Source organism: Acanthisitta chloris, unplaced genomic scaffold, assembly GCF_000695815.1.
Source record: "Acanthisitta chloris isolate BGI_N310 unplaced genomic scaffold, ASM69581v1 scaffold9417, whole genome shotgun sequence".
In the NCBI taxonomy this organism is placed as follows: domain Eukaryota; kingdom Metazoa; phylum Chordata; class Aves; order Passeriformes; family Acanthisittidae; genus Acanthisitta; species Acanthisitta chloris.
The window spans coordinates 34,833-62,222 of record NW_008684270.1 but is presented as its reverse complement, the minus strand read 5'-3'; the positions used below and the strand labels follow the sequence as shown (position 1 = coordinate 62,222).

The window sequence follows — 27,390 nt, the reverse complement described above, 5'->3', positions numbered from 1 at the left end:
CTGCTGAATTGTTTCTTGGTATTTATTTTTTTTATAATCAGAAAGTATGTTACAAGGATAACACCAGGTTGCATGGGTGGTAAGCAATGAGGAGAGATGAGGTGACTACACTATTATCTGTGTATGCAGTAATTGTTTGGTAGTTCCACATAAACAAAAGATGTTCCCATGTGCTTGCCTCTGATTAAATGTAAATCCTTAAATCCTTGCTATAAAACAGATATGAGTTTTCTCTGCCTTGAGAACTATTCAAGGAGGGTGGTTAAGAGAATGATTCAGATATAACAGTCTATTTGGGTATCAAAAGAAGGGCTTAGGACTGGTATGGTCACACAGCTGGTAAATGCTTGTGAGATGATGTGCATGAGATAATCTGAACTGCTCAAAAAGGCAAAACAAAGTTGTATCAATGTTTTGATATAAAGCTAAGTAAATGCATGTTAAAACCATAATGCATGCCAGAGACTTAGTTCTGATATTGAGGGTAATGAATCATTGAAACAAATCACTATATCTTTGGTGACTTCTCTGTCTCTGGATATTTTTGGATCAACATTAGAGGTGGATAGGTAGGTAAATAAATAAGCACATACACTGCGAATGAGGTCCAGCTTTTGAGTCTGGAACAGGATTTCCTGTAAGAGTGTCCTATGTTTAGTAATACTGTTATATCATTCTGTTCTTAAGATCTAGAAATCTGAACAAACACATTGTGTCAGTGTTAAGAGTGAAATAAGGAAGACATAGCATGCATTATGTAATTTTTCTTTTCCTTTTTTTAGATTTATTGTCTAGAATAGACTTGGATGAGTTAATGAAAAAAGATGAGCCACCACTTGAATTTCCTGATACTCTGGAAGGATTTGAGTACTTTTTTAATGAAAGTAAGTCATATATGCTTTGTAAAGACTATACTTAGAATAATGTTGAGGTTATCAGAATTTGAATTATACCTGTAAATCCCTCTTAGAATTTCACACTTTTCTGTTAAAAATATTTTAAGCCTTAGTGTTAACAGACTTATAAATCTAGTCAAGTACTGTTTTGTATTTCATAAAATTATCACAAAAATCCCTCATTATATGCAAATCTGTAGATTTGTCCTGTGCCTGCTTTGACTTTCTGTTTTCTGGTGCAGAAGTATAATACAAACAATCTGTAAGTAATTTCTGTAGCATCAGCATTTAAAAAGCAAAATAAATGAATTGTCACTTGTTTCAGAAAAGTTTTGCGTACTGATTCATTTTTATGGATACAGCAGAAGTTATTTAGATAATTAGGTAATAATTTGTCCCAGGTATTTGTATTTTATATTGATGGAAGGATGAGGAGTGTGATGGACTATCTGTTCTGGTGTGCATCACAATTTTGCACTGCAGCTAAGTGTGTGATGACTGCAAGTACTTCCAGCTAGCTGAATCTGTGTGTTAGATGAGTTAGTAGTATTTATAATTTTTAGTGCATGCATTTTAAAATCCAGGTGAGAAATAAGCTTCTGAGCTAAAGTAATACCAGACTCCAGGAAATGGCTCTTTCAAGATTGTTTGAAACCTGTAGGACAAATGGGGATGTTTACAATTCTACTTCTTTGCAGTGCCTGTTCTGTGAACAGAGGAACTTTAGTTTCTAAATCTGCCTGTCTTACATCTTCCACTTTTAAAGAAAAAAAGTGCTTTCCTTTAAATGATAGTCATTTATGCAACACTTAGCTTTTTAATACCCTGATGGCTTTCACAGGAAGGTGCTTAGAGACTAAAAGTGTCATGCAAGTGATGCTCTTTCTTTGATGGAAGGGGTTCAGCTCTGTCACTTTTCAGCTCCTTATTTTTACTTTTCAGCTCCTTATTTTTAGATGTGCACAGTTCTACTGTCTTCCTTACTGACTTCAGAGTTAATGGTTCATATGTGGCTGATAAAAAGGGCTGGAATTTGAATTTTTGGGGAATGATGTTTTAGAATTATATTACTGAATATTCCATCACTCACCTTACAGCCTGAGTGATTTCCATAGAATGAAGGAAAGCCTATTACATATGCTATGGGTCAGCAAAGCAAGAAGGTCTCCATCTTGCTTTTGTACATTTAATTCAAATGTTCAGTCATGTACTCTTATGTCATAATCGTGCTTCTTTTTGTGATGGAAAAGTACAGAATATTTTTACCAGATTATTTAAATATGCAGAATACAACGATTTTGGAAAGCCAAATCAAAAATATACCAGATATCCGTTCCTCTTTACTTGTGCAGAGTACCAATTCATGTGCTACTGAATAGCATATTTGAGGAGAAACTACCTGAGAAGGAACAGTGGAAGGCTGAGTTATGCTGAAAATATGAGAAGAAGGATATTTGGACCTGACACAGTGATAGGAAGCTGTGGAGAAATATTTCCCTGGTGTCGAGTACATGAGGTTAGGCAGGTCTGGAAAAAAAAGTCAAATCAGCAGATAAGCATAACTATTGCAGGTGTCAGATCTTAAATCTTTTATATAAAGAATCAAGAATCAAAGTGTAAAGGTTCTGAAAAGGCATGAACATTTTTTTTCTATTCAAGAGGAAACATTGCTGAGAAGCTTTAGTTTCATCATGCACAGATTTCAGTGTTCAAAGGAGTTAACTTGTCCATATCCCTGTTTGTTTTTAGTGTTTCTCTGATTTAGTGCAATTTTATGATGCTCTGAGATCATAACCTGTGTTTTACCTGATAAACTGAAACATTACTTGTAAGCTGTTTTCCACAGCTGGCTTCCTATTGGTTGCCATTTTATTACTATTGTTTTAACACAGTCCATGCTTCATCAGTGGTTGTGTGTGCTATCAACTTTGACTATAAACAAGGCCAACTACAGAAAGTTACATTGGTATATAAGAATAGCATGAGGTTTTGCTCTGATCAAGCATTCTGCTTTATTCTACTGTTGTAATCTTAGTGTACCCCAAATCTAAGAGCTCTTACTTGATTTCACTGTGCCTAGGAGCTAAGATACTTAGACTAATTGTAGATGTGTTTTTTCAGATTAATTTACAAATTTGTTAAGCTTGAAAAGAAACGTTTTCTTTAAATCCAGCTTCCAGCCCATTTTGTACTCATATTTCTTTATAATGCAGGTGGTTTTGAAGTAGGTGATTTGTAGCTACAATTTGATCCGCTGATTAATACTTCAGATCAAATATTAACTCCTAATGTTTACATTTCGCTGGTAGTCTATAGCAGTTGAGACATAAATGTTTCTTGCAAAGCAGTTTGGCATTTGATATCTGCTTGTAATTTCACCATGTGATTTCTGTTTAGCTTTGTCTAGCAATATATGCCATTGTTCTCCTTCAAAAATCCTGTAACCAAATGCGAGGGAATTCATAATAACCCAGTTTTCAGTTGTAGACTTCTTTTAAATTTTTCAGCAATTAAATGGTCTCTTACTTTTAATGAAGAAGTGTGTTAAATGTAATGATACTGTTTCTTTTATAGAAGGACAATTAAGACACATAAAAACTGGGGAACCGTTTGTGTTTAATTACCGTGAAGATTTGCACAGGTGGAACCAAAAGCGCTATGAAGCTCTTGGAGAGGTAATATAAATTGCCTTTATCTATATGTATTGATGTGTTGTGGGTTCAATTCTGTTTCCCTCTAGAACTGATACTTTTGCATATGTTGATAAAGATTTAGTGAGGCTTCAGTCATTTAACAGAAAGTATGTCAGGCTTTGTTGCATGTTATTGCTCTAATTTCCATTGTTTGCTATATAAATTAAGAGACGATTTAGATTACTCTTATACTTTAGTGTATATTAAAAATAAAATATCATCTAGATTACACAAATCAGAGAATACAGTGCAGTATTTTCTGTCATTTTAGGGTGAAGCATGGGGTACAGTACTGTGGCATTTTACTTTCTAACTGAAGATAAATGCTTTGGCTGATTTTCTCATGTTACCAGGAGATACCAGGAGCCACTAGATAGATTAAGTAGAGATCTGATGGTTAACTGATTAAGTATTTGTTGGTGTACTTCGATGCTACTGGTATTTCCTAGGCTTTTTGTAGGTATAAAAGCGACTAATCATAGTTCCTTTTCCGTGTGAAATTTGCTTCAGTTTCAATGCCATGCTTTTTGTACTGCTTCAGGAATCAGAGTGTTGACTTGTTAAGACAAGCAGCTAATCTCAGTGAGTGCAGAACTGTGTGCTGAGGTCTTCCCTGCACTGTCATGACCTCCCCCCACCCCAGAAATAACAGCCTCAGCTCTCTGACCTCGAGGTAGTAATGCTGCTTATGTCAGTGGCTTTTCGAGAAAGGACATGCACCGTTCTGTTCACAAACTAGGATCTTTTTCTTAGAGACTACATAATGTTGCCCAGTGCTTTCTGCTGGAATAATCATGGCATGTCATTCAAGAAATGTCTTTGCCTCAGGCTTGTCTACTTGCATTAATGATACTGTTTTAGTAAGGTTTAAACACATTTATTTCCCACTTGTTTTTTTGATACAGTAATTCAGACTACTCAGAGATACGTTTGATTATGCAGGTTTAGACATTTTGTCTTTTAAATTTTCTTGTCATAGTTTAACTAATACCCATGGGCAGTTCAGCCCCTACAGCTGCCTGCTCACTCCCCATTTTAGCGCTGGGGAGAGAATCAGATGGATAAAAGTGAAAAAATTTGGGCTGAGGTTCAGCTTAATAGGTAAAGCAAAAGCTGTGCACACAAACAAAACAAAATAAGAAATTAATTCATATTTTTCCATCAACAGGCAGATGTTTAACTATCTCCAGGGAAGGCCTAATGGTGCCTTGGAAAGAAAAATAACTTTCTTATAGAATCCTAGAATGGTTTGGGTGGGAAGGGACCTAAAGATCATCTAGTTCCAACCGCCTGCCATGGGCAGGGACAGTTTCCACTAGACTAGGTTGCTCAAAGCCCCGTCCAACCTGATGTTGAACACTTTCAGAGGTGGGACATCCATAGCATTTCTGGGCAAACTATTTAAGTGCCTCACCACCCTCACAGTCAAGAATTTCTTCCTACCGTCTAATCTAAACCTACTCTCTTTGCGTTTAAAGCTACTGTCCCTTGTCCTATTGCTCCATGTTCTTGTCAGAAGTCCCTCTCCAGCTCTCTTGTAGCCACTTTGGGCACTGGAAGGTGCTCTAAGGTCTCCCTGGTGCCTTCATTTCTCCAGGCTGAACAACCTCAACTCAGCTGGTCTTCAGAGGAGATGTGCTTCAGCCCTCTGGTGATCTGGTGCTCTGTGCTTGCTCAGCCCCTCTGTTTCATTTCAGACAGAGAGAATTGTTCCAAGTTGTCTATTTGGTTTGTGCTTTTAGAGAGAAAAGAAACTCTTCTGTGTATCAGTCTGTTGTTGGCTAGGTGCTGGGTACTACACAGTTCTACTAACAAGCCACAAATTTATAAATGCTCCATTGTCTAGTTTTGACACTATCAGTGTTCATACAGTTATATGAGAATGCAGGGGATTCTTTGACCCTTGGCATTTATTCACATAACTAAAACCTTCTTTTGTGCCATTGATAGTGGGTCACTAATGCAGAGGTTGAATACTCCAAAAGTGGTATATTACCCTTTGATTAACCATTTCACAGTCTTGGGTAAAGAGGTGTTTAGCAAACTTTGATAGCTTAGGACGCAGCAGCTCATACAGTTTGTAAGGTGATGTAGCAAAATCTGTCCATAGGAGTTTGCTTTGAAACATTATCCTTTGGCTTTAGGAGTTCTTTAATATATTTTTGTGGCTCAACATTATGTTGCTGGACATACAGTTAGATGATAAAGTAGCTAGATTTGGATCACTGGACAAAAGTGTTTATGTATTCAGTGTTTCCATTGTTACTTCATTTGTTGCATGCTGGATTTCTAATTTCTAAGGGATATACACGTCCTGCCCAAGGCAACTTTTATATTGAATTTTTTTTACTGTATGTTTTGTACTGCTTTTACTGTGTTTTACTGGTTTTAAGAAATGTGTGTGCTACCTGGCCTTATGTTACCAGCATCATTCTTTCTTTCTTGGTACATTAATAAATTTCCATTTGATTATGCATGATTTTTTCCTGTTAAGAGTCATGAAGACACTATCTGTGATATTCTACCATTTTTCTGGCTGTATGGAAATTGATTCATCAAAAATTACAATGGATCGTCAACATCTCCATTCCTTACATCTCTTTATTCTTCATTCATTGATTGGTTATTTCAGGCACACAATTTGTTCTGCAGCCTCTTGATATGTGCTGCTAATAGACAATTTAGTGAACTGTTCATAATTTTGTGATTCTGGTTCAGTCATTGCTATTGCAGCATTGAATTTTGTGGAGAGCCTCTCCATTTGCTTTTTAAAAATTAAAATGGCAACAGAAGTGCATAGAACATGGTGTAGCAGCTGCTTCAAACTGCCGATTAATCCATGTGGCAAGTTTGAAGTATGATTGAGAACAATTTTGTGACAACAGTTCATTTGTTGCAGACATACCATTTCTGTTCAAGGCTGAATTTTTAATTTTATTTTTTTTTCTGGCTTTGAGTTACAGAAATTTGGATTCAAGGTTAAACTCCAGATTAGACTCATGTGATGTCTGTCTCATAGCATTTTTAAGTAGTGCGTGGTTATGATTTGTACTGCACTTTCAGTTGGTATTATAACTACTGAAATTGCCAGCAGTCACCTTCAGCCCCTGCTTCATCATTACATTGAAATTAACTGGAATTATGAGGAAAACACTGCTAATATCTGTTGCTGGGAGTTTCATTTTGCCAGTCATGTAGGTTGTGTTGATAATGAAATTTTGTATGAAAAAGGTTATGTTGACTTTCTTCTTCCATAGTTGTATAGTACCCGGAATATCTCTGTCATCACAGGACAGATCTTGTTTGTCCCTCTGCAGATCTCTTAGAGCTTACAGGTAGTATAATGTGTTGATTATGTGGAGGCCATTTAACATTATCATTAATATTGTTGTGAGTGCCATCACTAATGAAGAGTCTTTTACCTGTGCTGACAGTTTGCCCACCTACGCAAGTCTTGAAAAATTCAAAGAGGATCTGTAAACATGTAGATGATAATGTGGGGCATGACATTAATGTCTCTGCTGTGGTCCTGTTCAAGGACTAGTTCATGTCATCTCTTGTAATTGCAGCCTATCTGACCTGCTGCAGTCTGTAAGCAGGTAGCAGATGAGTGGTGGTTGTTTTTTACAGTTAACACACCACAGCACAACACCTTGTATTTATGTAGAACAGATATGTCAGGTAAAGAAATAGAATGCTTAAGTCAGATACTCCATATATGTTTCATGTATGATAAGGTACAGTTAATTTTATGTCATCAGAGAAGTCTTATCCCACTAAATAAACTGTTTAACAGTGTGTGCACAGTGTTAGGTCCAGCTCATCATAAAGTACATAAACCAAGTTTAATATTTGGGGGGGATAAGTATATAGAATTATGACAATGACAACCCATAATTAAGATAGCTAAGTAGTAAAATAGGATCTTTTTTCCGCCCCAGATCTCCTTTAAGTTAAAGAACAGCTTGGTCTCAACATAATTTAAAAAATAAGCCTTCACCTGCTACTAATTTCCTCCTTGGTTGCAAAGAGCATTATTTGTTTCGATGACTGAGAGAGAGAAGCTATTTACATAGCACAAATGAAAGCATAGAGCAGCAGAAGAGGACATGTAAGTTAATGAAGAAGGAAACATTAAGTAGTCTGCATTTGAAAGGGTAGCTTCTAGCATGAATAAGCCAAAATCTGATGATAGGCTGCACGTGCACCTGACAGTACTTAAGGTCCAATCTTGCAGCCGAAGCTCATGTGAATAAACTCAATAGGTCTGATCTTGTGAATAAGTGCTGCAGGATCAAGTTCCAAATAAAATTTGCAGATGATTAATAGAAATCCTTATGCTCTAGTTGCAGTTTCTTTGCACAGACAGTTTTATCATTGAACATTCCAGATTTTCTCTGGCTAGTGAGACTTTAACGTAATAAAGTACAGTACCGCACACCATGGATTAAGCAAAATTATGTTTGTGTACCTTGATTTATTATTATGCATTTGCTGTTAGTTATTTAGTGGTTGGAAACATTTGTCTTACTGAGGGGATTAAATAAATTGACAGTGATGTAATGTATAGGCAGATTCATAGACATTTGCTTTCATGGGATGCCTGCTTGGCTTTGGCTGTCAAAGAGATTGTTCTGTTCAAAGAGATTAGATGCCAAATACGTAACAGGTGTCTGTGGAGAGTGTGTGATTTTTTTGAGTGTCTTGTATTACAGTCCAGTAAGGGTAAGCTTTCATGGAGATACTAAAAAGCCTCACTGAGAACCTAACAAACTATTCCTAACACCTGGTAGAGTGCAAGCATCTAACTGAACTACTTCCCCCATCCTTATTTTTGAAAGTGGTTAAATCCCATTTTAGGTGGTCTCCTTTGAAAGAAATTTGATAGTGCTATTTGTCTGCAAGTCATGCCCCATCTACTAATGAATGGTGCAGAATGTTTTTTGCGTGAGCAAAATTTGATAGTGGAGTAAATGTCACAAAAAATATTTAGAGTTATAGTATTTAGACAAAAATAGACAACTAGGCAGAAGAGAGAGCTTGGCCAGGATCTTTAAAATACATTAAGGTGTAATTTCTTATTAGGCTGAGAAGAATCTATGTGGAATAGAGACTTTTGACTGTACCAGTTGAAGGAAGAGCCTAAATGACACCTATCACTTTATGGGCAAATTCAATTATAAATGCAATTCTTTAGGAATACATGCCTTATTGGTTACAGGGTTTTTTCATACTGGCTTGATTATTTACAGTTTTTGTTAGGTAAGTGTGAAATAGAAAAAATGGCACAGAAGACTAACCCAATGAGATAAAGCAAGCAAAAATGGGGCAGGATATTGAATTTCTCCCTAATAGTAGTTCCTAAGCCATAAATAATACATTTCCAGAAAGTTCCAGTTCTTTTGCTTTTCTAATTTGTGAACCAATGCCTTTGATAACAGAAAGAGAAAGCTAATGGGGACCTCACAAAAAATTTAAATTGTCTTATTATATACTATGTATACTGTCTTTAGAATTTTAGCTTTTAACAATCTGTTTATCTTCAGCATTTCTTTTTGCAGAGTGAAGTAGATGGACAGACAGTGATGACTGAAGACTATGTAATGGTACCTAAGGAAATTTAAATATGAATCTCTGCTGTATGCAATATATTCATTTGCATATGATAAATCCCCTTTCAAAATCTGGTGTTCATGAAGACTTTTTACTGGAATGATTATGTCAGATGTGCTTCAGTGAACTCTTGTAGTTTGCAGGCAGCAATTGGCAGTAGGTTGGTTTATCATAGTAACATGACAGTACTCGGAAGGTTCAGAGATAAGTTTCATAATTATTGTTAACATGATTCTTGAAAGAAATCATGAGCATCTCATAAACCCAGATGGGAATTTGTTACATTGTTGATAAATGTCTTGATAAATGTGTTCTAAATTTTTAAATTGATAAACAGTGAAAAGCAGAGAAGATACAATAAGGCAGATGGTTGTTTATAAAGCACTTGCAAGTTGCTGCAATTCAAAGAATGGTACTAATTGTTAAAAAGAAGACAAAAATTGGAGTAGGGGGAGTGTTTCAGTGAGTTAATCATGAGCTTTTTAAAAATAAAACCTTCAGCAGCTTTAGTTCAATTAGAACCATTCTTGCCATCCTGGGTTTATATCCAAAAGTTTAGAATCTCAGTTCTCAATAAACTTTTGGACCAGTCATTTTCATGTAGCTGAAATTAAAATTATGACTAATCTACCTTTTATTTGTATGTATCTATTCCCTTGTTCTTCCTTTTTCTTGTTCAGAAAAAACCAAGATTTATTGCACAGCAGAATAAAATTAAATTATCATTGGACTTAAAAATTATTTCCATTTAAAAACACTGAACAGAATAGTGAACTCCAAAATCAGCAGAGTTTGCAGCAGGGAAGTAAAATGGGATATAGTTGACTTATTTTTTGTTAAAGGAGTGGTGCAAAAAAGCATTTTTTGCCAACTTAGGTGGCTATAACAAAGATATATTTAAGTAGTGCTTAGGCAGAGTACAAATCACTGTATGTGGTGAAACCAATTGGTGCACCTTTGTCTTGTGAACATTCACTTCTTGTTTCCCTCAGTGATGTTAAAAGTTTCTATGAAAGGCAAAGTATTTTCCTACTATTTCAGCATGAGTTTTTTTGAAAAACAGAGACATGTAGATTACTGCTTTCATCGAGCAGCTCTTTTAAAATATGTATATTTTACCTCACTTGCAGACCTTCAGAAGAGTTTCTTTTTTCACAAGATTTTCAGGTTTTCCACAATGAAGAATTTAATACTTTCTGTGTTTTCAACAAGAGAGCTATATATTTCAGTTTTCTGGGAATATTTTTATTAAAATTCAGCATAATGATTTTTTTAACCAAGCTGTGTCAGTCTTATAATAGGAATAATTTGAAAGGAAAAAATTCAGTTATTAATCAATAGAGCATTGCATTTCTGTATGTGCAAACAGCCTAAAATTACTTTTAAGATCGTCCAGCTGATCAATTCATTAACTCAATCACATCTGTATTTTGGTGTCTTATCTTCTGTTGTTCTGTTATTTCTACAGCAGAAATGACCAGTTAGTGCCCCTGAAGCTGTTACGTGCAGTTATGATTGTTAAAGGTGATATTGGGTTGGCTACTTAGGATTTTGAGAAGATTAGTGTATAGTTATTTATCTCAACTTGTGCACTGTCTTGTCTATAACGATTCAGGAAAGCATCATATTCATGAACAAATAGTGTCAGTTCCTATTGGCTTTCAGGGTTTTGATATTTGCCTCTTGTGCTTTTCTTTGGGTAGTTGCACCTCTTACGTCTTTTCAGTATACCTGCCAAATTGTGGAGTTCCTGTCTTGATTGATAACAAGAGTATGTTATTGATAAGAAGATATGAAAGATCTTAGAGGGTAAAAATAAAGATTTTTTCTCCCTCGACTGGATTAACTGGGGAGGTGGTGGTGGAAGGAGTGTGCAAATGTTTTTGCCTTTATTCCAGCAGTGTGAATTATGTAGATGCAATGGTAACTTTCTCTTACTTCACTGTCGATCTGACACCCCATAACACAGGATGGAAAAATGTTTTGAATTTCAAGTTTCAGGAATTCATTTCTGTCCTCCTTTCCACTATATGGCTCTATTCTAAGTGGGGTTTTTTAAGCTAAAACCTGACATATATCCATCCCAGTCAGAATTCTTGTGAGAGTTTCACGTAAAAGTACAAATAAATGTGTGACATGTATTTGAAAGTGTGTTTGATAAGTTTTATAATTTGAACTTGTTTTTAGACATGACATTTTTTTCATTTAGACATGTACCTTTGTCACATGCTGAAAAGAATTTTGGTAAAGTAGACCTTAAAGCTGATACTCAAGCAAGAGGGGAAAATACTAAATATAAGAAAAGGTGATTGTTGTTCCATGTAAACTGCAGTTTTAGGTGACACACCTTTTTGAATATTTTAGGTAAATCTGGTTTCATTAAGTTGAATGAAATGCAGAAGCCAAGTATTTTATTTTCCTTTACTATTGATGCTACAGCTACAAAGGAAGAGTTATTGTAGTTAGTTGCACCATCTGAAGGTAGAGACATAAATGATAAGGAAATTACTCATCGTTTAAGAAAGATTTTAGGAAGACAGAAGGTTCAAACAAAAGAGCAAAAATTAGGACAGGTAGCCAGAAGAAAAATTTTAATGGAAGTACTTGGTAAGTGCTACGCATTCTTACTGTCTGATCATCAGGGGTTTGATACTCTGTTTCCTCTATGGCATTAAATATATGGAGATTGATTGTTACAGTGGATCTCTAATTTTAAAAAAATACAGGCTTAAAATTTTTGTTGAAACAATTTTTAAATCTTCTTGTACTTGATACTTTGGAAATTCATATTACATATTTTAAGTGAACTTTCCTGTTACTGCTGACTTACATGGAGGCTTTTAGCATCTATGTTCTAAAACAAATGTTGCTCCATGTACGAGTTAAAAACGTGTATGAAACTGCAGGTAACTGGGGAGTAATGCTGAAATAGCTGTCAGCAGAATATAAACTGTGAAACTCTAGGATAGGAAGTGGTCTTGTTGAGGCAGAATGAAGTGTCAGAGATGCCAGGACACAGTGCTACAATGGTGATAGTTACACAAGGTCTTAGTGGTTTTTCTTCAGCTGAAAATTTCATAGGTCTTTAATTAAAAGAGGGATTTGGGGGTTTTGTTTTGTTTTGTTTTGCTTTTTTGTTCCAGAAAGGATGTGCTTTTTACGGAAGTCAAACTGTTCACTAGAAAATAGTGTACCCAGCATAGCCGGTGCTCAGAAGGTACAAACTGAGCTCCTTCAGCATGTATACTATACACATACCATAAATAAATAAATAAATACCTATCTATTTATGTGTAATACATAGGTATTTATAAATACCTATATACCTTTGCCATTTCTGTGAAAGCAGCTACCTTCAAATGCAACACATGTAAAAGATCTGGATGGTCAAATTATGATTTAAATAAGTGGTCAAGTCACAGCAGAACTCATGAATCCTTTTCCAGTATTACAGTGGTATGTCATTATGTTTCATGATAAATTGAGGATTATAGCAATTGATGTAGCAAATCCACCTTTTGGGGGCTGCTACCAGCCAAATGACAGATAACTATTGCATGCATTACTAAAATATAAGTACAGTAAATACCACACATGCTGTCTACTTGAATCAAGTGCAGAAGGACAGAAGCAAGTGTCACTTGTCTCATGTATAAAGTGTACTGGCAAGGGGGATCACCGTGATCCAAACTTAGTTGTACTTGTCAAACTCACTTGTACTTGTGAAGCTCATGCTGGCACGCAGTATTATAGAAATGGCTGAGGACCATATTTATCTGTTCGAGGTATCTATGTGAACGTAACACTTTCTGTCTCCACAAAGGGCTACAAGAACCCATTAATGTGAAAAGGGACAATTTTTTTTCCATTTATGTCTTCATGTGTTTTATGAGAGAGATTTTTGTGAGGGATGGAGAAATCTACTTGGTTCATCTTCAGACAGAAACACACTTTCCTCAAGCAGTCAAAAATGACAGAGTTCAGGACAATTAGATTTAAGTCTTTTATGCCTGTAGACCTGCAGGCATTTGTTCAGATGTCTCGAGGAAAGCAGGGCTCTATCACTCATAACAGTGACTTGGAAGACAAATATCAGAAGATACCTGCAAATGTCCCCCTTTCCTCCTTCTTCTCTCAGCTTTGGTTGCTAAGCATGATGCTGTATGGTATGGAATATATTTAATATATATAATAAATGTTTGTATATTGGCCTTGTGTCCAAAGAAGGACAGTGAAGCTGGTGAAGGGTCTAGTAAACATGTCCTATGAGGAGTGGGTCAGGGAACTGGAATTGTTTAGTCTGGAGAATAGGAGGCTCAGGTTAGATCTCGTCACTCTCTACAACTACCTGAAAGGAGGTTGTAATGAGTTTAGAGTTAGTCTCATTCATCTGCCATGCCTACGGTGAAGGGATGAGAGAAAATGGCCTTACATTGCACATGGGAGGTTTGAATCGGATATGTGGAAAAAATTTCCACTGAAACAGTGGTTAGGCATTGAAGTAAGTTGCTGTGAAGGTGTTGGAGTCACAGTCTCTGGAAGTGTTCAACAAGCATCTGGATGTGGCCCTTGGGGTTATGGTTTAGGGGTGATTATGGGGGTGCTAGGTTGATGGTTGGACTCAGTGTTGAAGATCTCTTCCCGCGTTGTTGATTCTGTGTAGCCTGCTGGCTGGAGGGATACGATGAGGCGTAGAAAAGCCCTTGATGCTGCGTAAGCACAGTTCAGCAGTGTCTAAAACATCCCTTTGTTATCAACACTTCCAGCACAAATGCAAAACTGAGCCACGCAAGCTGCTTCAAAAAAATTCAGCTGTATCCCAGCCAAAACCAGCATAAGGTGGTATTCATATCTTGGGTATGCCTACTGGTGGTGCTGATTATCATCGTAGAATCAGAGAAGAACTTTGGGTTTAGCTCTCCAGATTTTAGAATAGAATAGAATAGAATAGAATCAGTATGGTTGGGAGAGACCTAAAAGATCATCCAGTCCAACCCTACCATCATTACTAGACCGTGGAGTGCCACGTTCATCTTGAAAACCTCCAGGGATTGTGAATCCACCACCTCCCTGGGCAGCCCATTCAAATGCCTGATCACTCTCTCTGTAAAAAATCTCTTCCTAATATCCAACCTAAACCTCCCCTGGCAGGGCTTGAGTCTGTGCCCTTTTGTCCTACTGCTAGTTGCCTGGGAGAAGAGACCAATCCCCACCTGACTACAACCTCCTTTCAGGTAGTTGTAGAGGACAGTGAGGTCTCCCCTGAGCCTCCTCTTCTCAATCCCAACTCCCTTAGCCTCTCCTCATAGCACTCGTGCTCGAGGAGAGCACAAGTGCTTTTGCAACCACCTCCCTTGCTCTCAGCATGGGCAGTTTCAAGGCTGTATCAGGCTGATCAGTTAAAAATTTGCAGACTGCCTATAAGCGGGAGTGCCTTAACCATGAATGATTGCTACAGATCTGTCTTCATCTTCCAGTGGTGGAGCTTCCTGATAAGAGGAAGTCCTAGGTGAAACTTATTCCGGTGAGGTGCAAGAGAACTGACTGTGGTAGGTGGGGTTAGGTTCATACTATGACTGTAAATCTAATTTCTAAGGGAGAAATGTGCTGGTTTGCAGGTTTTGTAAGGTGGTCAGGTTGAATGATTCACTGAAGTTTTGTGAAGTTTTGTATGAAGACTTCAGAAGAACCAGTACAAATCTTATGCAACTGTTAAACCAGTTGTTCAGCAAGGGTACTGGATGTCAAGACTTACACTCAGAATATGTCATAGAGAAGAAAGAACTGTTGCTTTAATCTTTTATCATTGCTCCATACTTAAATCCAGAAAACTTAAATTGCTCTGTGCAGTGTTGGCCTTCTTGTATCCCAGTTCAGGGTAATACTTAAACTCTGGGAAAAGTTTGCAAGCTGTTCATGTACTATTGTCTTCTTTCCATTTGTGGTACCAAACTGCTGTGTTTTCTGCATCATATCAGCTTTGACCTTAGCATTACTATGGGAAAAGTAGTTTCAAGCTCCTGCCCTGAGTGAAGTCAATATTAAACAAAACTTAGAGCTGGATGTCTCAATACATAGCTCTGAAACTTTACAGGGAGTTTTTAAGTTTGAACAGAACTGGTGTTACACAGCTCTCCATATGTGTCCGTTGGAACAGTGGTTTCTAACCTGAGGATAAGCACACCAGAGAAAGCCAGTTAGAAAAGCAGACCCACCACTACCTAGCAATCTTGTCTTTACTAGAGAAATGTGTAAAGGTCTGCACACTTCAGGTTCAAAACTACTTTATACAGATCTTTAAGGAATCAGAGTAAGTTCATCCTTCAATGACAGCTTGTTTTATTATAAGTATATCCACTTTAAATATCAAAGCCATGGTTCTTTGTTACTGTGGATCCTGCCACCTGCTTCCAGATTCCTCTGTTATTCAGGGTTTCAGTTTCAGAGTGCATATTGCCAGCCACCAACTGATTTTTTGAGACATGTGTCATGATGCATTTAAAAAGGTATTACCTGATAGCATATATATATATATATATATATATCCCTGCTTACCTCCATTGTTTTTTGCAAAAGTACTCTTTGAGAGAGTTTGTGCCTTGAGATCAATTTATTATAAAAAAGGGAAAAGCTTGTTTGATAACATGAGTTTATATCCATAGCTGTCAGCTGGGAACAGAGCACTCGTTTGTCCTGGATTTTAATCTACTGTTCATATTTTCTTGATCCTTCATTACAACTCATAATTTTAGAAATACAGTGTTGGGGAAATAAGGCACATTGGCCAGCAGCAAAATAACATGAGAAGCCACAATAATGACTTCTCAGCCCAGCAAAAATCAGATTATTTGTCTGAATATCAAAAGGAGCAGCAGCAATTGTTTCCAGTATCAGTTGGAGGCATTTTGATGTTTAAAATATCCAAAGCTTCTATTTCATTAACTCAAGGCATAGTCTCTACCATCAATTATGGGACAGAAATGGGATTCCTGTGGCAGGCTATCTACTTCTGCTTTGCTGTTGACCATGAATTGCTACAGGTGCTGCTGGGAGCTCCCAGTGCCTCTGCCGCAGCTGCTTGCCCTCTGCAGGCACTTCTTCACCTGGATGCAGTCTGCAAGAGCATCTTCCCAAGCCTGGGTCATGAATGTGAGGATCTGCCATTGTCTGTGATGAAGTGCCTAGTTGCTAAGCCAACCTAGAACCACCTTGTGAATACTGGCAAAAAGGTAGCCTCAGGTTTGCAACTCAGTATGTGGAGGAGAAGGAGCATAGAAAGCAAGGTTATAGGCAAACTGTAGATGTTAATGCAACAGCTTGTTACATGTCAGCCTGCTTGCTACCAAACTGTGGTGACATGCAGGTCTCCTCCTACCTCTTATGTCTGGATCAGGCCTTGAGCAGAGCACAGGGGGAGCACCCATCAGCCTGTGTACCCATTGTCTAGATTATTGACTGACAGTGGTGGTGGCAGAGAAGACACCCTGGAAGTATGTGTTCACAGCACTGCATGGTGTATAGAGCCATAAATGTGGTTTTGTCTTTGATGGAGGGAAGGCCACCCTCCATGCAGGTTCTGTTCTCATGGCATAGAGATAATTGTACCAAATTCTCTTGTCACAGTACATCTTGCTTGTAGGCAAAAATATCTTTGATTCCTGTTCTAACATTTAAGTTTTATTTTCTTGACTGTTATTTGGGTTCACTTTATTTTGCTTGAAAAATGACAAAGATGAAATGTCTTTCATGTGTCTTTCTATTTTATAATACCCATCACCAAACACAGAACTTTGCAGGCTAGCAGTTGTGGTATAATTACAAATAGCACACAAGCATGCTGCTCACTGTTGTTAATGTCCAGGGTTTTTTTACCTATATCTGGGTGATAAAATTGCCTACTTAATGTTTCTATGAAATGCTATAAAAATACAGAAACAGAATGTTAGGGAGAACCTCCCTTTTCAGACAATATTTTGATGATATTTTTCAGTAGGAATTGTCATTACTTCATACTTGATACATTTGTTATTCACAACTACCATATAATGCACTTGTTCAATGAAACATGGCTATTCTTCTGCATGCCCTGCCTCTCCAAATGTGCCGAAGATCCTATCATGCAAACTTATGTTGAGAAATTGATGAACACCAGCTTGAACATGAACCAGTCCTGGTTTCGTGGTTTATAAATGGGCACCAGAACAGCCTTTCATGCAGTATTTTCTGACTTAGGCTGTTCTATAGCTCCACAGAGTTTTTAGAAATAGCTGCTTATTTAGTTGTACATGCTAAATATTTTACTGCCTAATTTCCATTAGACCTTGTGAAATGTCGTGTTTGATTTTTAAAAAAAGTTCATTCTTCTCACAAAGTTTGTATTCAGCCGAAGGTTAAAGACACAAGCTAATATTTGAATTTTGCATAAAATCATGAATTGTTGTGACCCTTCTTCTTAATCACTGGCATGTTAAGTGTTGATACAGCAAGCTCCATCTTTTTTGTCCGACAGGCTCTTTTTTATACAGTGCAGAAGCAGGCGTACAATTATCCATCACTTTTAATTGGCTAGGCTCTAAAGATAGCATTCAGGTACTCCCCTTACTCACAGCTGCAGCTGTGAGGATTATCTCCTGCTTTCCAGGCTTGGGTGCATTCTTAGCTGTTTTTCTCGAACCTGTTTGTTTCACCCTCAAGGACGAGTTACCCCTGCCATCTGCCATCTGCCCAGCTGAGTTACTCCCTATCTATATATATGTTACTATCTCCAGAGCCTTGCTCGTACACTGCATTCCCAGGTGCGTTCCCAGGACTGTGTCTGTACGTTCCCAGGGGACTGCGGCCTAGCTCTTTTTGGCCTTCCCCAGGATTATATCCCTGCTCTCTTAGCCATTCTCCAACAGTTAAGCGATTGTATGTGTAATTGGACTGTATCTAGATGGTTGGATTGAGAAAGGTGTTATTCTTTCCCAAAGTCTATCAGTAAATTCATTAAAACACAGTAAATTCTGCTGTACAGATCTTCACTGTTAGCTGGTTCCTCTCCTCTCCTGATAAATTTGCCCACACACCATAATGAGAACTACTACACTGATGTCAGTGTACTACACTGTACTGTAGTACACTGACATGTGCGTGCTACGTGGTTGGTTACATTGGGTTTTTTAGTCATAATTTCATTGGAAGAAAGGATTTGCTGTGATTTTTTTGATATCATAAACATAAAAATTCTTGGGCAACTAGCAATACTGGGCTATGAAATTTATTTTATGAACTTGTTATCAAGAATTATTTCTCATAGGATTGTTTCAAAAACAAAGTATAAAAAAGCTACATAAATTAGCCTTCCAAAACTTTATTTAATGAAGATGTTTTAAATAATAATGTATTTAATTGCTAAAATAAATGGTTTCCTGTATTTATACAAGGGCAAAAGTGTCAGGATTTTGTCACATGTGAAGAAATCTTAGCTCTTGCCCTAAAGTTGTCCTGGCATTTTGCATAACTGAAGTTTTTTATAGATTGCTCTGTCTTTTGAATTTGCCTCCTAGCAGAACACAAGGAGGGGATAGATGAGCTTAATCATGTGGAATAGGAAAGGGAAATCCTTTCTTGACAAACAGTGAGGAGGAAGAAGAGAAAAATGTTCATTGATGTCCAAGGTGTTTTCTTTCACTGCAGCTTGATAGGCCAGAAGAGATGATGTCTTCAGGGCAGTTCTTTCTCTCCTTAAGGGGAAGTTTCTTTCAGGGTATTATAACCCAGACTGGAAAAGCAGAAAGCAAGCTTGCTATTTCTCTTAGAAGTTAACTGCTGGCTTTTGTCAGTTATTCAAACCAACAGAGGCTCCTGTGTTTGCTGCTTAAACATGTGGTGAGTTAATGACCCTGGTGTAATCTATTTTGTTTGCTTGATCAGGTGTAAAGAAGTGCAGGTATTACTTTATAACAAAACTATACACATTTTTGTGATTTGTATTCAGAAGGTATCAACTAATATTTGTGCCAGTAAAAGATAAAATGAAGTGCTGCTAGTGATCAACACCATGGTCCTTTTCAGCTTATATAAAATAAGTCCTATTTATTTTGACCCAGTAGTGTTTTGGGGTATGGTGATGAAATAGCGGAGTCATCTTGGTGTGGAAAGAAGATGTTAATTTGAATTCTGCTCTGGATTTACATAAAATCAAGCCTTCAGTCCATCTGTGAATATTTAGTTGGTCATTTCTTCCGAGGAATCAAGGGTGGCAAAATGAGATGCTTGACACATCACTGACTTTTTTTGTCTGTGACTACAAAGCTGGTATGCTTTAACTGAGTTAGTCTGATTATTTCTGTTGGGTTTGGTGTGGATTTTTTTGAAACTACATAGCATCACCTCACCACCTAAACATTTTTTCCTTAACAGTTGGAATAATCAAAGCTACAACTGTTCTTTCTTCCAGATCCCTTTTCATAAGGCTTCTCTAGTGTGAAATTTAGAGATGAGATAGTTCTTGACTTGGAATATTAAAATGTTTTTATAAGCCTCGTTTAAATTTGTTACATTGTTATTCTTTTGGGCTCTTTTTAGTTTCTGTCTTTGTTTTGCAAACTTTTCATTCTTGTGTTTCTTACCTCGGCTTGGGGATAAAGGTCTTGTGTTCTGCTGATGTTTAATTGGTTCTAGTGCAAGGTGCTTCACTGAAGCCTCTGCTTAGTACTAATATATATATGTGTGTGTGTATATTTAAAAAGAATTGAGAAGTTGGACTTTGTAATTAAGCCATTTCTAAAACCAACTAATTGTCAAGTGATTTCTAAAATTAGAGATGCTTTTCTTAAAAAGGAAAAAAAAAGGACAGCAAAAAAATAAACCAACAGGTGTCAGCAAAGACCATGTAACAGAATATTGGGTCAAATCACATCAAGAGTATATGCCGCATTTATGACAAATCTCTGTTGTCTTTCACTTAATTCTTTCAAAAGATCTTGAGATCCTAGTTGCAATCAGTTAACTCAAAATCCGGAATATCACAGCTGCATGTTAAGATTGAATTGCTTTCAGTAGAAAACATGAGAAGATGTAATGTCAATTCCATCTTAATGAATTGTTCTCCCACACTATAATCCAATTGAGGTCTTCCGTATTTTTTAAAAATGCTATTGATCTTGGGGTTTTTTTTTTGTTTTTTGTTGCAGTGAACTGAGCCTTTAGAAAGTCAATTAAACTTGTAGGTTTTTTTAATTATAGAAAGGCAATGATGGATTTTTTGTTAGTTTGTTAGTCCTAGTTGTTATGTAAGTCTGTATCCAAGTGCAGTATGTCAAGAAGTTCCTTGCATCTCTCATTGGTATATAATAGCAGGTTTGTCATTTGAGGTTCAAATTAAGGCTCATTCAACCAAGGCTATGGCAGACACAGTAGCAAGCCTTGGGTGAGTCTCACCACTTGAGATTTGCAGTCATTTGGAATTCAGTTTGCTTTTGTTTCACAGAATGTTATTGGTCATACAGTGCAAAGAGGAAAAAGTTGTGGGTAGACTATATTATAAGGATTGTTTCCTGCAAGGGACCTTTAAGAAATGTTTGTTTCAACATTACTTGGCTTTGATGGCTTGGTGTGTGGTAAAGGCTTGGTTGTTTGCCTCAAAGCTTGCTGAGAGACAGGCCATCTCCAGACATGGAAGTCCTCTGGCCGCTGAGATAACGACCGAGAGGTGCCACCATCCACCAAGATTCCACCAAAATCCTCTCCAGCTGCTGAGATAACGGGGCTCCACTGTGTACCATAAATCTCTGGCTGCAACTGAATCACAACTTGTTCTCAAGCACTCACAAGATGCCTCCTCTGGGAATCACTGTATGCTGGCCCCACAACTCAGGGGGAGCTGACCAATCAATCAGTGCCCTGGCAGAGTCCTGTAAAAAAGGACCAGTGTCCAGAGTGTGTGTGTGTGTCTACACACCACTGAGGAAAAGATGACTGTGGGTCATCAGAACACTGCTGGATCCATGGTGGTGACTATCTCTGCTTTAGCATCTCAATTCTTGCTTACTTCCCCCTTTCCTGTTAATAATTCTTCTGTTGCCATTTCTCTTCCCCTTGTGTGACCAATAATAAAGTCTCACTCACTAATGGTATTTTGACCTCTTTTGCAACTTAGTTCACATTGGGGGAATCAATCAAACCCTCCCATGTCTTATCAGACCGGGACATTTCCCTCTTGTGCTTATTTTCTCTTTTTTTGCATTAAAGTGTGTATTACCAATGAAGAGACAAATCTTACGAAACAAATCCTTTACTTGTAAGGATGTTGCTTCTAGTGTTTTATTTATGCTTGTTTGTTCATGAGATAAGGTACAAAACCTCCAACCTGCATACTTTGCCTTGAAGTTCTTAGAAAATGCAAGTAGTGCTGAAGGACCTAGTCTCTTATGCAGAATTTAAATAATTTGAAAATAGTGCCCATGAAATGTCCCTTTTTTAAGAAACTTAGTTTCAGGAGTTTGTTACTTGTTATGTCAGGTCTGAATTTTTAGTTAAACTAATTTTAGAAGTCTGATGAGCTGACAGTGAATCTCTTACTGTACTGGTCAAAGTCAAGTCAAACATACTACTTTAAGAAAAAAAACAGAACGCAGGCAAATGAGATTGATTATGGTCTATATGTGGATTTCTGAGGCAAACTGGTAATGTTCAGCTGTTGTGTATTTTAAGTGCAGTTCTGTAACAGAATGGAATTGACAAGAGAACCTAGGGTTGATTTGGTCTTGCATAAAAACCCTTGTGTTTTTCTTCAATTCAAAATATAGCAACTTACATCCGAGTGGCTTATTGTAGAGGGTAGAGGTGGTCAGACTTCAGTGGTTTCTAAGCAAGGCTTTTTAGCTAATAATTTTAATTCTAGTTTTCTTCCTTTTTTTTCTCATTTTTCTGTAATATATGTTTATATAGGAGATTAAATTGAGGTTAAGGTTAATGGAGGAATAGTAAACTACTAATGACATTAATAATGTGCTAACCCTTTTTATTTTATGACTTAGGAAAATCCAAGAAGTCAATCAAGAAGGAAAATGCCGTGACAGCTGTGTTTTGTTAGCTAAAATCTATTTAACTTTAAATCCAGTATCTATGTGATCCTAAAAAATCTGGCCACCTATGAAAACATGCAATTAAAATTATTGCCATTAGATTCTCTTTTCACTTTTATGTACTTTGAGAACTGCCTTAGAAACTTAATGAATAGTTATCTGATAAGATGTTTAAGAATTAGTGTTGTTTTGCAACTTGACATCTTTGAGAACAGAAGCCCCCAAATAGTTGTTTTTGGACAGAAGCCCCCAAGTAAATATGTTGTTGCCAACACGTCTCACTGATGATGGGAAGTGGCCTCTCTTAATTTTCAGAGAGTAGTTCTGTTTGCATTCATGTTTAATCCATGGAGCAGTGAAAAGTGGTAGCAAGAGTAGTAATGGTGATGATGGTGTTGTTTGTGTTTTGAATATCTGTGAATGAAGAGTATGATGTGGGAAACCTCAGATACAACCAGCTGGATCTAGTCCACCAGAAGAATATATTTAACCTGTAATTTGCTCGATTTGCTTTTTTTTCCCCCTGAAATCTACAACTTTGTAGGAGCAGGCAGTGGTTTGGACACTTGGGCTAGCAGCTTGCGCTCCTTCATCCTTTCTCCAAGGTCTTGTAATCCATCCTCTGTCATGTGTGGTTGTAATGTCAGCTGCTCACATCTGCTCACATGCAGTTTATCTTTCGTCGTGTCACACATGCTTTGTTCTTTATCATGTGTTAACCATACACCAACCATTTGACAGGGTTGGTGGCATTTTGATTATGAGGGATGCACATACGGGAGAAGAGAGGAATATGTGGCATTTAATTGTCTTCAAAGAGACTTTGTGGTTTGCCCTAACTGAAGTGTTCCTCACATCTGTCGTGAATCCATGAATATTTGTTGCATGGTAATGATTTCCAGTGACTCCTGATAGGTGCCAGGTTAGAAGGCCACACATCACGCAGGCTTGTGTCATTTTTTAGTATATTTTTAGTAGAGAATTCACAGAAGAAAACATTTCAAGTTTGAAAAATTTGCTTTGTGTTCTTCTTTTTTTCCCCTCTGCAATGGGCTTGCCGTTCTGTTTGTATATGTGGGGTGGGTAGAGTTACCCATGGTTGGTTTTGCAAGTGGGAGCACACTCGGGGGAAAAAAGAATTCAGAGGACTTGGGTTGTAAAGCACACCAGGGGGAGGGGAACTCGACAAGCAAGGCTCAGTGCACTTCACTGCATCCCAGCATGGGTTTTGATGTGGTATGTACTGAAGCAGCTCCTCTGGATTAGCATGTAGGTGTTATGAAACAAGTCATTGAGCAGCAATCTGTTGTCAGTATACCTGGCTATTTGTTATGAAAAAGTTCACCAGTGGGTCAGTTTGCAGTTCTGCACTTCCCCGTGTACCATGCTGTTTCTTAATGTTTTTGATATGTGCTACAAGGGTTAGGTTTCTTGCAAACCTAAAATCAGAAGTTTATTATTTTAAACTGAGTTATTTTGGAATTGCCTTCTTGCTTTGTGAGAGTGCTTTTGATTGTTCTTTTTGCTGGATTCTCGCTGCTTAAACACCTCCAATACTTTGTGCATCGAAGAGTCTCCACTCACAGTTGTGTTTAGACTTCAGTACCTTCATGAGCTTTGTAATTTTGAACATCTTGGTGTCACTTGCTCTTAGTCTTTAATTTCTTTTTTCACATATGTGGGTAGTGATCTTTTGATCACCTAGCTTCAGGATGGTGTATTGCAAAGATTTCACAAATTATGCTGGTAACAGAAATTTTCAATGCTTTTTGGTATTAGAAGACAGTCCTGAAGAAAGTCCTCTATATGAACAATATAAAAGAGCACATATTGTATGAAGCCAGGATCTCACCAAGTAGTATGTACTACAGTTATATGTACCAGAACTAAGTTTCCACATGAATTTCAGTTTTGCTCTGTAGACTGCGTGCAGCATTATAGTCTTGGTGTCACCATTGCACAGAATATTTTGCAATGCAAGGATAAAACCTCAGCTCTGTCACAAGATAATGTGCTTCTCTTTTCTTTATGTGGTCTTCTGTGTTCTTTTTGCTGTCTGTCTAAGTCATCAAATTTAATTTCTCTGTAATTAAAATGGAGTCATATGAAGGATCACTGGTCATGACATAACATCTATGCTCCAATTATCCATAAAACTACTGAACTTTGCAGAGGTCATATTTGGGGTCACTAGCACTTTGAAAAGGTACTTCTGAGGTATTCACTCTGCTATATCCAGCATAAATCAGAGGACTGACTTGTTTTAAGCTCTTCAGAAGGGCAGTTTTGAGCACTGAAGTTTGGTTCCTCTCCTGAGCTGTATATGTTATGGCTCTTAGCCTTGTCCACTTTAGATGATGGAAAACTGTAACAAGGAATGGTATTGTGAATTAGGTACTCATGCTTTTAATACACCCAGGACAATCCACTGGTTTTACTGTTCAGAGCATGTTCCACTCAGCTGTGGTCCCTGCCCTCATCAGCCTGCCTTCATTATGGGAATTTTTCTAGTGCAGCAGAAGTAAGAAAAGCTATGACTTCATTTAAGGCAGAAGTTCCTCAGGCTTATGGGCAGCAGGATACTGGCTCCTCTGCTCACTGAGAGCAAGTTGAAGTATAAGCAATTTAGTTTCCTTCCAGAGAGGACTGCTTTGTGCTGGGAAGAAAGTTTCTTCTATCCCACCACCTTTCTGGGGGATGGAAATGTTAGGCTAAGTACCTTTTTCTGGTTGGAAAGGACATCCCCTTGCTATCAGAATAGTTGATGAGAGGCATGGAATTTTTTGGGGGTTGGATTTGGAAGATTTTCCCCCCAGTTCTCATAGCAGTCAATAAGAACACCTCGATAGTTCTTAATTCAGACATGTACTTGGGTTGTGTTTTCCTGACAGACAGCACTTGGAAGTGAATGAAGAGCAGAGATGCTCTGAAATGAAGTGGAAGTTTCCAGTGTCTCATACAAGAAGTGCAGAACTGCCATTTTTTCCTGCATTTATTGGGCAGTTAATTTCACATGATTTGGACAAGTTTTTCCTTTTCTGTCTCAGACATGGTGGTGCTTGCTTACCAGCCACCTTATTACCTTGAATTGCAATGCAGCATTGCTTATGGTTTTGGCACATCTTTCAAGTTGCAAGAGCCTTCAAAAAAGCATAAATATCCTAGGTTTGTATTGCTAACATGACTAGGTCTCTTTGGCAAGTGTTAGCATTTGCGTTGAGGTGTCTGGATCTGCACAGTTTGTTGCTTGTTAGTTCCAGATGATTTATTAACACTGGAATGGATTGAACAGCATCTGTCACTAAGTACCTGTGGTCATGAGCAGCCATGTGACTGTTGATTAGTCCAGGAGATTTCATAGAGTGTAACCAGAATTACCTTCTCATGCAAGAAGTCGTAAGACACTTTTGAACGTTCTACAATAGTTTTCAGGTCTTAAAGGTAACACACCTGCATGTACAAGCAAATACTATTACTTTAAAAAGTTGTGACTATGTATGTTGTGTATATTTGAAACAGTGTGTCTAACTAATGCTATATAAACAGTATAGCACAGTTCTGTTTTCTTTTTGGTGCCTATAGAAAAGATATTTTAAAAACTAATTTTTTTAAAATTGCATGTCAGCCATAAAATCACAAGTATTAGAATCACAAGTTTTAGAATCACAAGTAATTAGAAGCATAAAAATCCAAATTTGGGATTTTTGGATATGTAATGTTTGTTATTTAGCATTTTCAGTACTTGCAACCATATTCCTAGGCAGGACAGGATTTTTCCAGGATTTCCAGACACACCCATGCTAAGTGCAGAAGATCTGGCTGTTACAGTGATGTTTTCAAATCTAGGAAATTTTGGACTTTGATGCCACTTCAAGAGATCTTTTTTATAACTTTCCATATTTTAAAAATTACAGTGAACCAGCTATTGCTAGGATATCCCTAAACTTGTTCTGGATCTGCTGCCAAAATTAACTGTCTTGTGGTCTAATAGATACTGAGACTGTTTTAACTTGTGGGGTTTTTTTTCATTTGGGGGGGGCTAGAAGTTTTTCCTCAAGTTTGTCTGGGACATAGAGGCTGTTCATTAGATCATGTATTTGCTACGCCAGAGTGCTCTACTGATTTAACAGTCCCATTTTAAAGGCTGTTACTACTATTTATTATATTAGAGTAGTGCATAGTCAATCAGTTGTGATCAGAGCCCTGTTGGGACAGGCTGTGGAAAAAATGAGTAAAGGTTTACTTTTGCCTTGAAGATACCACAGTCTAAATAGATGAGAAAGAATGGAAGAAATAGATAAAAACAACAGCAAAAAGAGTAGATTTGTAAAATTGTTTTGCAGTTTTTTTTCTCTTCATAGCATTCTTTTAGTGGTTTTGGCCTGAATTGAGAGTAAAAAATAAGATTTCTACGTTTGAGGCCATTTTTTCATTATACTCATTTTAATGTCTGTACAGCATCAGCATCTGAGACCACAGGAACTTAACTGCTTTACTTGTTGGCATTACACTGAAATTGATTTCGGTGAACCATAAAAAGTTTGGCCCTGAAGGTAAAATTACACTGTGTGAATGTTCCCAGCATACTGCTTTGGGGATAAACATGTCTTAAATCAACTCATCGCTTACAGCTAAATTCCTTCTCCAAATGCATTTTCTGTGTAGATAATAATGTTCAGAAAGACTGATTTTCTTTAAAACCATAAAGTTTTTTGGACGTAATTCTATCAATAAACATATTTGAGCACAGTAGCAAAGAATTCACGTAGTCCTAATAAGGATTGTGGGTTTTTGTGAAAGGAAGCTCCTTTCACGAGAGGCATATACATGGGCATATACCAACATTTTAAATTAGCTTTCATCAGTACCTCTAATTTGTTTAAGTGTGTTCCAGCCGTTTGCATATTGTGTTTGCTCACATTTACATAATGAAAACTTTTGGACTTCATTGAAACTTTTTTTGGTAATTGTGCTTTTGAAAAATTAAAATTGAAGTTTATGATACCCTGGCTCCTACTTTCTTGGTTCATAGAGTGTCGTTAAGATGCCATCACTTGAGAGCTTTGGTACAGTGATGTTTCTGTTGTGGCTTAATATGTTGTGGGTTCAGATCACGCT

At 37.3% G+C, this 27,390-nt stretch overlaps 1 protein-coding gene across 1 annotated transcript in view; it reads left to right on the top strand.

Annotated features, from left to right (window-relative positions):
* Positions 1–790: 790 nt before the first annotated feature.
* FAM172A (family with sequence similarity 172, member A) overlaps positions 791–27,390 on the top strand; it is a gene marked incomplete at its 3' end in the record, with an annotated part of 36,140 nt that continues 9,540 nt past the window's right edge. Inside the window, exons 1-2 of the mRNA XM_009079274.1 lie at positions 791–884; positions 3,471–3,571. Of these exons, the coding sequence (XP_009077522.1) occupies positions 815–884; positions 3,471–3,571 (171 nt within the window). The remainder of the gene's footprint in view (positions 885–3,470; positions 3,572–27,390) is intronic.